Below are 12,500 nucleotides of genomic sequence, written 5' to 3'. Positions count from 1 at the left end.
TAACAAGTTTCTCGGGAATTAGGATGAAAAAAATAAAATCTGCAGTCTTCCTGGTAAACTGAGATATGAGATAATCTTTCACCAAGGTGCATTAATGTTGAGGCTGAAGGTAAATCTAGATTCTTCAGTTACAGTCAGTTTGAAAAGCATTAATCCTCTCCCACAGTCACTGGGAATGGCTATGCCAGGAACTACAGGAGGATGCTCTGTGTTAGCAGTTGAACAGGACATAGATGTTTGGTCACCACCTCTCCATAAGCCCTTGACAATATTTTTGAAAGGTTTATCAGTGGATTCTACTAATTGCTCTAACTGACTAATAGTTACAGCTTCACACCCTTTGTGGCTGGGAATACCTCTTAGCTTGGAGTCATTGCATGGAAAGGCAGCATAAGGTCCCCAAGACAAGACTATCATTTCAAGGTGGTGTGAGGGCCAAAAACTTCTGGATTTGTTTTCAACAATCATAGTAGCACAGTGGGTAGGATGAACTGGAGGCCTAGTTTATCCAGGGATGTTGATAACAGAGTGAGACCACCTATGAAATTGGCCAGCAAGGACAGGTAGAGGAGGAGGATGGTCCTACTTCTGAAATGTACCTGTAACTCCACTCTTCTCCTCCTTACATCCTGTGTATCAGTCATCTGATCATTTTTTTTAAAAACTGCCTAAATATATACAAGGATTTGTCCTTCTGTACCTGTCTTGTATGGCTGTGACCTGTTTTTGCACAGAACTGCAATAAAACAAGAGTCTGGCCCAGCAGCAGGGTGTTCAGTGACGTGGTCTGATGACCATTCACCTGATACTCATGCAGTGGAGCAGTTACCAGCAGAGTGAGGACAAACCCTGTGGAGACTTGAATTTTGTGAGTGAGATAGAAGAGGGACCCATAGCCTTTCCCACTGACCTGTAGTGGGAAACTTTGCCCCTTCCAGTGGAGCTGTGAAGTGTCACCCGCTGTTCAGGGTCCAGCACCAGGGCAGGATGTGCATACCACACCATTTCATGCATGTGCAGCCCCATCAAAACAAACTCATTCCAGAAAACACTTCAGGTTTTGAGTGTGATAGACCCAAATCCTATCCTTTCCTTTTTTTTCTTTATGCTGCTGTTTTTTTCCTGCACAATAGTTACATCAGTGTTACAGACAGAGATAAGTGTAATATCTTTTAAAGAAAGTAATTTTTAATCTAACTTCTGAAATGAAGCAGGTCAGATCTGTTTTGTGCTTGATTTCAAATGCCCTTTTGCAGAAATGTCGAAGTTTGGTCTCAGCATTTCCATCACAAACATACTTAAAAAATCACAGACAAGGTAGAGACCTTCTCATATTTCAGTTTGTTTAAACCATCTTGACATGATCATTTGTTGCCATTATAAATAGTGAGAATTGGGCTGCTGGGTAAAACACAAACACATAGGAATATATCCTTAGCTAGTTCTTAGCTGGAATAGGACGTGCATTTTGCAGCACCACCTTGGAGTGGGAAAACATTTCAGGATGGCAACAGGACTCTGATCAGTTTAGAGAAGGATCTCCTAATGGGAGAAATGAAGACAGCTGACCATTTTCAGTGCGGTGAAAACACTGCTTGGGCCTGTTTTCCTACAGCATCCACTGACACTCTTGAAAAGAGGATCCTGAACCTTTGTAGCACACAGCCTGACTAGTTGAGTGCCTTGGCTGCCTCTTGCATTGCCCATGACTGGCTTCCTTCTCCTTTGTCCTTGGTCTGTCCAAAATCCTGCTGCTGAAGTGCTCTGCCCTTCCTGTTGATGTGGCCATGTTGCTCCTGTTGAATGCCCTTGCTGGGTTTTTATTTTCCCATTCCTTCTCCTTGCCATTATTTTCTGTCTGGTTTTCCTCCTGTGCGATTTCTCCATTATCTGTGTCTCTAATACTCTCTTGCTCCTTGGTCACCCCTATGCCTTGAGCCCCTTCTGGTCTGTGCTTTCTGTGCTTCTCTCTCCTACTTCTCCTGCTGGTGTAGTTATAGGATTTAACTTTTCTGTGCTTCTCTCTCCTACTTCTCCAACTGGTGTAGTTATAGGATTTAACCTTTCCAAGTTGTATGTCTTGGTGTCCAAACTTGCAAAGCATGTACCTTGCTCTGGATGTTTTCTGTTGAACCACAGTTAGGCACCTGCACCATGCTTGTACCCCCCAGAGGTGAAGGAAACCTCATAAAATCAGGCTTATCATGGAGAACTGGGTGGCCCTCTGAAAAGTGCCACCATGCAGAGCTTTCCAAATGGATACAGAGGCAAAGAATGAGGTCTCAGATTGGACTGTGGTCCTCAGACCCCCTGTAAAACAGATCCTTGTGTTCATGGCAGAACAGTCCTTGCCCAGCAACACTATCAGTGCATCAAGAGCTTTTCCTGCTCGTTGACTAATGATCCCCATTTTTGGACCATCTTCACTCCAGCAAGTGCCACCAGTGAAAATTTGCTCCCACTGATAGCTGATCAAGCCCTCATGGCTTCTTTTGTATGACCCCACTGACCAGAGGGGCTACTAGTGACACTCTAGTTTTATATCACTACTGCTTCCTGACCTAGGGGAAAAAAAACAGTTTAAAGAAATTCTTCAGATTTTTTTACTTCTCTTCAGCGCTTTGAAACCGAGAGACCTCTATTTTTCATAATTTAAACTCCTGCCTAACTGGGTGAGTGTTTGAATTCCTAGACTATGACAAAATGCTAGCGTGTGTCTGCCTGAAATGTCGAGAGGATCTTTAATAACCTCCATCCAGCAGATTCGGCGTTAAAAGCTTTGCTCGAGACCAGGAGTGAAAACACTACAAACAAGGACCCAGCGGTGGGGAGGGAGGTGCCCCACTCCCTGCTCCCCCTGGCCTGGAGGAAACACGGCAGGGTGTGCCCCATGCTGCTCGGGTGCCGTCCCCTCCTGCCGCCGCGCCGGGGCTGGCAGGAAGCTCTCAGGTGCCTGCCTGTTATTTATTTTGGCTACGAGATGTTGTTCTTCTGCAGTAGCCTGCAGACCAAAAATTGAATGCACAGATGACCCCGCCAAGCAGCCCGTGTGTGCCCGGCGACTGCTAGGAATGAGGGATTGCACAACAGAGCTGCACGGAGAGCACAACTATTTCTTGGCTTAATTTGTTTCGTGTGAAGCACGGCGGCTGAGGGGTGAGCCCTCTCCTTTCCCTGGAGAGGTCCTCAGAGGACTCTCCGAGGCAGAAGATTCTGCTGCAGCGCTGCGATAAGAGCCCATCGCTGCCCTTTGGCTCTCTTGTGAAGTGTCCAGTGCAGATCGAGGGATGAGATTGCAGGAGATCTGCCGTAGGTGTCAGGTTTTTCTCTACTGCCATTGAGGTTTTTGACCAAGAAAAGAGCAGCCATTTGACAAGCCCAGTGATTTTGCTTTTGCATTTCCAGAGCACGCAGTCGTGACACCATTTTTTCCTTTATTTAATTCCCATCTTGGAACCTGCGTGCCAAGTTTTATCCCATCATGATGCCTTTCTGGCACGGCCTGAAACCCCTTGCCTTGCAAAGAGCAAGACAACCTTGACCGTGAGGTTGTGAATGGGGATTTATGACCAAGACTCCTTTTACATACACTTAGCCCAACTTTACAGCTACAAACAGATGATGGTGATAAGGTGAGCAGGTTGTTTAAAGTTTTGCTGGAATGCAAGCACAGTTCTCCTCTTGGCACCAGGAATCTGACTTGTCTGAAGCAAAAACTCAGCTCTGCAAAAATTGTCATTTGTAAGACCCTGATCCAAGTCCTGTTGGAAGCAGGAACATTTATGTTGGGGATGTAGGTTAATAACACCCCCTTTTCTTTACTATTATTTCTTAATGTCTTTCCACTGTATTTTTTTTTTTTGAAGAGCAGCTGGAAAAAGTCCTAGTCACACATGCAAAAAATTCCATGTTTCCAAAAATAATGAAATTTAGTGTCTGTCCAGTGCATTGAAATGCATTGAGAAGCCATCCTGGCTGTGCATGCATACAGTGATTCCGAGACACCAGTTGTGGCCTGGTGTGGTTCTCAACCATAAAGTGCAAGAGACATCCAGAGCAGGAGCTTTGCCCCAACTCTTGGGCATGATGTGACTGATGAGAAAGGGTTAAAGCATCAGTCCTGTGGCATTGGGTATCCTGAGATGAGTGCTCTGGGGTGGTTGCTGGTAGTGTAAGCCTTTCCCACCCCTCTGCCTTCAGGCATGTGCCCAAGGGATGCTGGCATCTCCCACCTCCTCTCCTGTCCCATGCTCAGGGTGCCTCTGCTCATGTCCCCAGCCTGGCTGGTGACCCAGCAAGGGCTCTGCCACCTTCTCAAGTGAAGTCAAGGTGCTTTTAGAGCTGAGGCTGTCTGCTGAGCCCTGCAGATGTGCCTCATGTGGTTTAACCACCACTGTCTGCACTCACTGCATGTGCCGCAAAGCCTGTATGTGACGTAAAAGCCACGGACCATCTGTGCTGCTTGTTTTCTGGTCTGAAAGGAGGAAAATGCATCCTGGAGCCACTGCCTTGCTTGCTTTCTGCTGTGCCTCCTGAGCTGGAGTGGGGCCGGTTAATAAACATGATTCACTGTTGTCTTTTAGCTGTCAGGGCTGGAGTGAAGCTCTTGGTGCCAGCAGGTCTAGCTCTTCTCACTCGAGGGCTAATGCGTTTTGCTTTGGGAAATAGTGACACCCAGCACCAAGCGTTAGCTTTACCTCACGAATAGGCCATATACAATTTCCAAACTACTCAACAATAAAACTCTTCTGTCTCATGCCTTGGTGCCAGCTGTTTAATTAGGAATAAGCAGAGGCTGGGTTTTATTCGTACGAGTAACAGAGGATGTGGTTTTTTTTCTCTCCCCTTTCAGCTTGCAAAAGACAAAGAGCGCCTGCAAGCCATGATGACACACCTGCATGTGAAGTCAACTGAACCAAAAGCCACCCCTCAGCCCGTAAGTACCAAACTGTGCTGAAAGCAAAGAACAACCCTCACAGCAAACCTCTCTTTCCTGTTCCCCCCCGGAGCGTGTGGTGCAGGGTCGGGCATGGGTAGGAGATGAGAAGCACAGTGGGTTTCATCATCCCACTCTCTTCAGCAAGTTTGAAAGTTAATTTTTGCTCCAAAGCTGATGCGTTGGGCCTTTTTCTGGCCTCACGTACTAACCTGTAAGTCACTTTGCATCTGCCTGACTTGCATGAAATCTTAGGAAGTGTTAGGAAGGAGTCATAATTAAATTATATTTGGTGTATTTATTTTGCTTTCCCACTGACAGACATTTACAGTAGAAGAGAGTCTAACTGCACGTTTTGATGATAATCACAGTTACTGAGTATCAGGTTTTATACTGTTGAAACTGAGCAGGGAAACTTTCTCTGCCCCAGAGTGCCCTTTGAAAAGGGAGGCATGGGGGAAGTGAGTGGCTTTGTAGCCCAAGAAAACTCCTGGATACCCCCAAACCCAGGCAAATCCCCCATCTCCTTCCTTGACTGAAATGACTCTACTTGAGCTCTTGTTTTCTCCCAACCTCTTAATGTTGAAAATGTTCCTTGGAGCTTCCAATGATTATTCAAAATGGAGAGAGTGCTTTGCTTCTTGATTTTAAGATTTGTAAGATTTAAAGGTACACTGGCTTTATTTGATTTTGCTTTGAGTCATTGTGTGAAAATTAATTGAGCGTTGACAATCTATAGTTAGTACCAGCAATTTTAATCAATATGCAATGATGCAGCATAATGACAAAGTATTGGTTTATCTGTTTTGACTGATTTTTTTTCTATAAATAAAGCAAACACACACCCATATATGTGTGATTTATGGTGATAGAAATAAAAAGGAGTCAGACTATTAACCCAGCAAATATGGTAGCCTGCCAAGATGCAGTTGGTAGACAAAATTAATGTCTGAAACAGAACACATTACAGAGATAGAGAACATAAAATCATTAAACACTTCGCGCACACATTTTTACTAGAAAAGGATTTCTCAGTTTCCATGTAGTTGGAAATAAATGGCTGCAGAAGTGCATAGGGAGGCTACTAGACAGAAAATTGCAGGCTATTCAGCAACACTGGAGCAGATGTCAAAGTCAACGGGAAATTTCGTTGCCTTTTGGAGAGAGTTGAGTGGTAGGTATAAACCCTTCCATTTAAGCTGTTGAGATGCCTGAAATTGCTTGATCCAGTGGACACCAGCCCTCTGGAGTAGAAACTACTGACAGTGTCTATAAAAATAGCGTTCTTCTAGTTCCTCACATCCATCTCAGCCTGAATGCAAATGCTTCAGCTCATTGTTGGCAAAGTGTGTAGACCCAACAGAATGGGGAGGAGGTTTGGTTTCTATAGCTCTTACTGGATTAAAAATTAAAACAGCGGAATAATCTGGGAGTCTCAAAGCACTCTGCCTTGAGGCCTTTCATAACAGCGGTGCCCCTCAGGAGGAAGGATTACAAACTAAAGGGAGGAAATCATCAGAAGGCGAGTGGTGTTTGGCAAGGCAGCTCGTGATCGATGCTGGGCCGCGGAGGGCAGGAAGCTTTGGTGGGTCTTGTAGGCTACGGAGATACCAGGCGGTGTCGCCATGAAGATTAGTGTTAACAGCTAATAAACAGGGAAAAGCAATGGGAAAAAAAATGTGAACACGGGGGGAAAAGGGCTGTCTTGATTAGTATTAAAAATGTTTTACATTCTGGAAAATTATAGCTTTGTTGGGGACCTCCTACTAAATTTATTTTTAACTGCTCTATTGAAAATTCTGTACCACTAGTCAACATTATCTCTCAGTTGCTCAGCACAGTGTTTCTTTATTAAAAGAAATAGGCATGAATATTTTGGACTGAAAAATTAATAGCTTTTGAATTCATACACAGCAGGTTTTCTTTTGCAAAGAAGTCCAATATCGCTGCACAGCACTTCTATAACCATTTATTTAGAGTCCAAGTCAAACCTTTGACAGCTAGAGCAGTGTTACAAGCCAACATAAAGAACTCCAAGATGTAAACCAACAATAGGCAGTCTGTGTGAGGTTTGCCATTGTCAAATACATAGATTGTTTGGATTAGTTTATGTAAATGTACTGTTGTATTACCCTTTGGAAAAAAAAAGATCACATTTGTGTATGAAAAGTGGTTTCGTTCACAGGCAGCATTATAAATTCCTTATCCTTTAACTTACATGTTAGAAGTAAAAATTGGTGCCTGACAGGCCTATATTGTGTGGCACTCTGTTGTTGGATTGAAACTGCCTTCTTTTCATTTATTGAAATATAGAAAAATTTATTATAGATACCATCTGATAAATCAGAAATTATTAAAATATGTATAGGTGAAGCATTTGAAAATTAATTATAAAATGTAGAAGTATAGTGTTTTGCATAAATTGTGCTTTCCTAGTGAAAAAAATACACAGGCATTGCATAGACTCTGCCAGACCCTCGTCCTTTTAACTCAGTGGGATAGGACTTTGGTAAAAAGATCTGATGACCATTATTGCACTGCAAAGTATTCTTTACATCCAGTAATTAATTTTTTTTTCTGCCAACATAACTAATGCAAGGTGTATGTTAGAATTAATATATTATGGTACTTGGGTGATTTTAAAGGAAAAAGCAGCTGCAAATCCAAACATAGCAGTGAATTGGGATTTAAAATTACAGCCTCTTCATGACTGAGGAAGTGTTTTTATTCTACTTAAAGGATCTTAGTGCTTGTTTTAAACTATTTTGTTACTGGCATGTACAGTGGTGACTGAGTGTCTGTGTTAACCACACTGACCAGTGGTACCATCTTTGTCTTTTGGGCTTTGGGCAGTAGCTGAGTGGATGGTGTTGGACCAGTTTGGACCAGTTGGAGCACAGCCAGGGGCTTGGTGGTTGTGCATCAATTCAAAACTCACCCAGCTTTGGGGAAGGGTTGCTTGTCTGGTCTAGCCATGTCCATCCATCACATCCTCACCTTTGGGTGGCTTTAGCTCCTTGCAGTAATTGTGAGCTTGGGAAGGATGGTGGAGTGGCCTCTTTGCATTTCAGCCCACCAGGACATCTGTTCAATAAAGCTCTTTAGTCCTACTAAAGCTGATGAGATTTAAGCACGTTCCTATGTAGAGTAGTGGTGGATAGCCCAAATCATTGGCAGACGGCAGCGTAGGCAGGGAGGTCACTGTGGGTGTCTGGTGTGCTGTGAGGAGCAGCTCTGCTGGTGGGGGAGAGCACACCAGGAGCTTGGGGCAGTGCTCAGGACCACCTTCAAAAATGCCCAGCTTTAGAATTAGAATGCCCAACAGCAACACTTTAGGAAAAAACGGAGCAGCCTCACAACTTAACACTTGAAGCAATCAACGTTGTTTCCATTCCTGCCAGCTTGTTGTTTTGGTGGGACTATAGGGCCTGACTAAAGTGAGAACAAAGCTGAGGCAGACTATGCTGTGACATGTTTTGGTAAGGTGATTTTTTTTTTCAAGGTAAAAAAACCAAAACCACAACACAAAAGCCGGAACAACGATTTCTCTAGAATTGTCATCCTGGTTTTGCTATTAAGATACCTTCCCCGACATGCTATTTTCATCGGTGTTAGCGATCAGCATAATGGGTTCAAATGGAAATGTGCTTTCTTTGCGGAGGATTAACTTATGTTGAAGTTCATAGGAAGGGAAGGAGAAGGAAAAAACATCAACCAACAAGTAATTCTTCATACTAGGTGCTATAACCATCTTTTAAAAATAGACAGAAAACTTTTATAGACACTTCTGGCACTTTAAATAAGATGCACTGCTAGATATCCCTTCTTTAATGTATTTTTTTTGCCCTAACCATAGCAGTTATGATTGTTTTGAAATACTGTTTTTAGCAACTGTAATAACAAAGCATTAAAAAAAAAAGAGTCTTTTAACTGTTGAGGTAATGACTGAGCATTTTAGCTGCTGTAGCCGTACTTTATAGTTTGAAAAAAATAACGATACGCGGCAATAAAGAGAGATTCTCAAGCACAACAAAAGCTGTTTTTATATACTGGTTTTCATTAAGTCTCACTCCTCAGCTTCGGTTTCCTTAGTATTCCTGCCAATAACAACACCTGCTAAGTGATTGCTGCCTGCCAGGCTCTGCATCCAATACACTAATGTGTCCAGGCTGAAACAGGGAGAGGAAGACATAGCATTTAACAAAGTTTTAGGCCCAGTATTCCTTCTCTCTCCCACCCTTGGTGTCAAGAAAAGGAGTTTCTGCTCCAAAGTGTTTCAGCCCCAGGAACTTGATGCAGATAAATCCTCAACCCCAACTGGGACCAGAGCAGCAGCATCCATTGCAGAGGAGTCACTGCCCTACAGCGGTGGGTATGGCCCCACAATGACACTTAGACATATATATATATATTTCTTGCTTGCTTTTAAAAGAGTTTCAGAGCTATTTTATGTGCAGCCACTATTGTCATGTAAAATGTTTACACAAAAAGAAGTCATACTTAGCCCTAGTGGGAGAGCCACTTACTGGAAATCCATTTTACAGGGTGAAGGAGAGGGTTACCTCTCTGCCTTGTTTATATCTCAAGGAAAAAAAGAAAATGACTCAGTTTTCACCTTTAATAGGAAGACATGACTGTTCCTTGAAAGGGAAGGTTAATAATAAAATCCTAAGCAGGATATTGAATGTTGAAGCAATTATGGCATTTATGATGAAGTCAAAACAGTATGAGGAAATGTTCTCAAAAAACCAAAACTGAACAAAGCAACCAACAAGGTTCAGTGATTGAATTTGCAGAATTTTAGAAGCTAAAACTGTTGCGGGCTTTGGTGGTTTTTCTGTTTGCTTTTTTCCTTCTTGTTTTTGGGTTGGTTGTTTTTTTTTGAAGGCTGGAGGAAATCCTCCCTTCCCCCATCCCAGTTCAAACATTACAGAAACATTTAACTCCTTGGTGCAAGGGCTGTCCTCTAAGAGTGCCCACATTGTGCCTTGCTGCAGTGCAAGAGTTCTTGCTTGTTGAAGTGCTCACTCTGTGACTTTGGTTCCTTCCCCTGTGCCAGCAGTGATACCTCATCCAAAAATTACAGTATGTGGGAAACAGGCTGTGTACAAAATACCAATGTGAACAACTCTTCTAATCATAGTAACTTGTTTTTAAATAGCAAATTCAAACAGGGAGAAACCGTGTCAAGTTTCCATCAGGAAAAGAAACCCTCCCAGCCCAGTCCCTCCCTGATCTTTGCCCTGCACAACCATCCACAGCCACTTCCACGTTTCTAATTGACGCTAATATTAAGATTTAATAGTTTACCATTCAGATTAATAATTCAAGATGGCAACAAAAGCAACACCATTCATAATTTGTTATTCTGCTCTAATTCACAACCGGTTTTTCAGCCTTGGTGCTGTCGATGCAACAAAGAAAGCGGCAGCAAAGGACTGCGAAGGGAGCACAGCCCTCTCCTCCCTTCCCCTGGCTCGGGTTTGGGGAACCCAGCTGGAAGAGGAGAGTGTCATCAAATAAAACACGGAAAAAGGAAAAACTTCGCTAGCGATGGACAAGGTCGTGTTTCATTAACTTGTTGGTTCAGGCTCACAAATGGTCGTCGGAGGTGAAACGCGGCAGACTCGCTGCGTTCCAGCTTTTTGTTCTCTCTTTCCTCACAGACTGCAGTCATGTTTAATTTGGAAACTGGGCTCCTTTGGCAAATTAGCAATTAGAACAATTTTGTGGGAATATGTATATGTGTCATTAGGTTTCCTGCAAATTAATAGCGAGAGCAGAGGTCAGGCAGAAATTTTCCACTTGACTGCAGCTCCTCTGTTGAGATTTGGCACTTTGTTTTGGAACGGCCACAGCTGCTCAAAGCCACAGTCTTCCTTTAGGAACTGTCTTTTAATTAGTTTACCTCATAGCCATTATTACAAATATTACTGCCTCCCCTCCTTGAAATAAAATTACTGTTTCTACAAAATATTCCGGTGACATCTTGCACCACTGCACATTGATGGTGGGGTCACTTGGATGCAGCGTTTAATCATTAGATCACCTCCATAAGCATCTCCTAATTAGAGTCCTTACAATACAATTTTATCTGGTAATTAGCTGAGATTGGCTGCTTCCTCTGTAGCTTATTAGTGGCAGCCCAGCAGTGGGTGTGAATCACAGTGTCATTTGTCAAGCCTGTTAAAGCCCCCCCCCCTTTGCTCGTCCTCTTCTGTGTTTATTCCTCGTTGCTACCTACGTTGAAAAGCCTAAAGAAATTTAACTCGATTCAGATTCTTTAAGCAGGGAACGCTGACCTTTGTGGATCCTTTCTCACAGTTCCCTAGTAGAAACAGATTAAATGTTAAGTTTTTACATGCTGAAAAAGGAAGGGGACTCTTTTGAAATGGAGTAGTTGGAGCTGTAATGATGAAGCAGGAGCAGTGATCTTTCCAACGGGAGGGCCCTGCTGCCGAGCCTGCGCTGAGATGGGCACTTCAAATTGATGCAGATTTGCTTGCAGTTATTGGACTGTTAAAATGTCCATTTAGAAACTGAGATAAAATACAGTAGATTTAATTTCGTGGTGAGACCTGTCAGTTGCACTGTTATTATCATCACTGGTCCTTTTATCATATGTAATAGATGGATAGATGGATAACAGGGAGACATTACTATAGATATGTCCCTAATCAGTGTCCTTAAATCACGCCAGTCAACGAGCAGGCTGGGCAGCAGGTGGTGGCAGTGCCCAGCACCGTGAGGGTTTAAACACCTCCAGGCTGCAGGTAGTGGTTCATGCCCATGCTGGAGTCTGGGAAGTCAATACTTGTATTTCTGCACCTTCCCCATCCCTCTCTTGAGTAACACTCTCTGGCTTTGCTGCAAAGTGTTAAATATTTCCCGCTGGCAGGTGAGGAGTTGTTTGTAAGCACCTGCACAGGAAGGTGGATGTTTGCAGATCTGCTGCTCACTACCTCGTTCCCTTGGAGCAGCATCAGAGCTGTGTGGCACTGGGCTGTGCCAGGCCATTGTGGCTGGGGTTTCCCTCAGCTCACTCTCTTGCTGTCAGGAGGGAAAAGCAATCACAATTTATCTTCCCTCAGCTGCGCCCTTTCTGTGAGCAATGGGCTTTTTGTGTTGGTATCCTCTCTAACACTACGGCCCTTTATTTTCCACTACCTTTGTTTTGGATAAATCCTATTATTTTTATAAAGAAACGTTATTTGTGGCTATTAACTCATATGAGGGATGCTAATGGGAGTTTTCTTATCTGGTTACTTTCATACGAGGAAAATTAATACAGTGCCTTATGGATAAACATGAGATATTTGGGGGCATAGCTGCATCGTGTGCCTTGCCTTCATCTCAGAAGGTTTAATGTCCAGCAAAAAGGAATTTTAATCACGAACAAAAGTTGTAAAATTCTGGCCCTGTTAAATTCAGTAGGAATTTTGCTACCGACTTCAATGGGGTCAGGATTTCACCAATATTATTTGCGAAACTGCCTAAGGGAAGGAAATGTGGAAGTAGTCAAAGAGCCCTTTTCTCAGTCGTCTTCTCTGATGTTGTAGTTAAG

At 43.3% G+C, this 12,500-nt stretch overlaps 1 protein-coding gene across 1 annotated transcript in view; it reads left to right on the top strand.

Moving 5' to 3' along the window:
- LOC103801837 (forkhead box protein P1) overlaps nt 1-12,500 on the top strand; it is a gene marked incomplete at its 5' end in the record, with an annotated part of 33,780 nt that overhangs the window by 1,177 nt on the left and 20,103 nt on the right. Inside the window, one exon of the mRNA XM_009074271.1 lies at nt 4,853-4,936. Within this exon, the coding sequence (XP_009072519.1) occupies nt 4,853-4,936 (84 nt within the window). The remainder of the gene's footprint in view (nt 1-4,852; nt 4,937-12,500) is intronic.

This window comes from Acanthisitta chloris, unplaced genomic scaffold (genome assembly GCF_000695815.1).
Source record: "Acanthisitta chloris isolate BGI_N310 unplaced genomic scaffold, ASM69581v1 scaffold125, whole genome shotgun sequence".
Taxonomy (NCBI): domain Eukaryota; kingdom Metazoa; phylum Chordata; class Aves; order Passeriformes; family Acanthisittidae; genus Acanthisitta; species Acanthisitta chloris.
The sequence above is the reverse complement of the archived record's forward strand: the minus strand, read 5'-3'. Positions and strand labels throughout refer to the sequence as shown.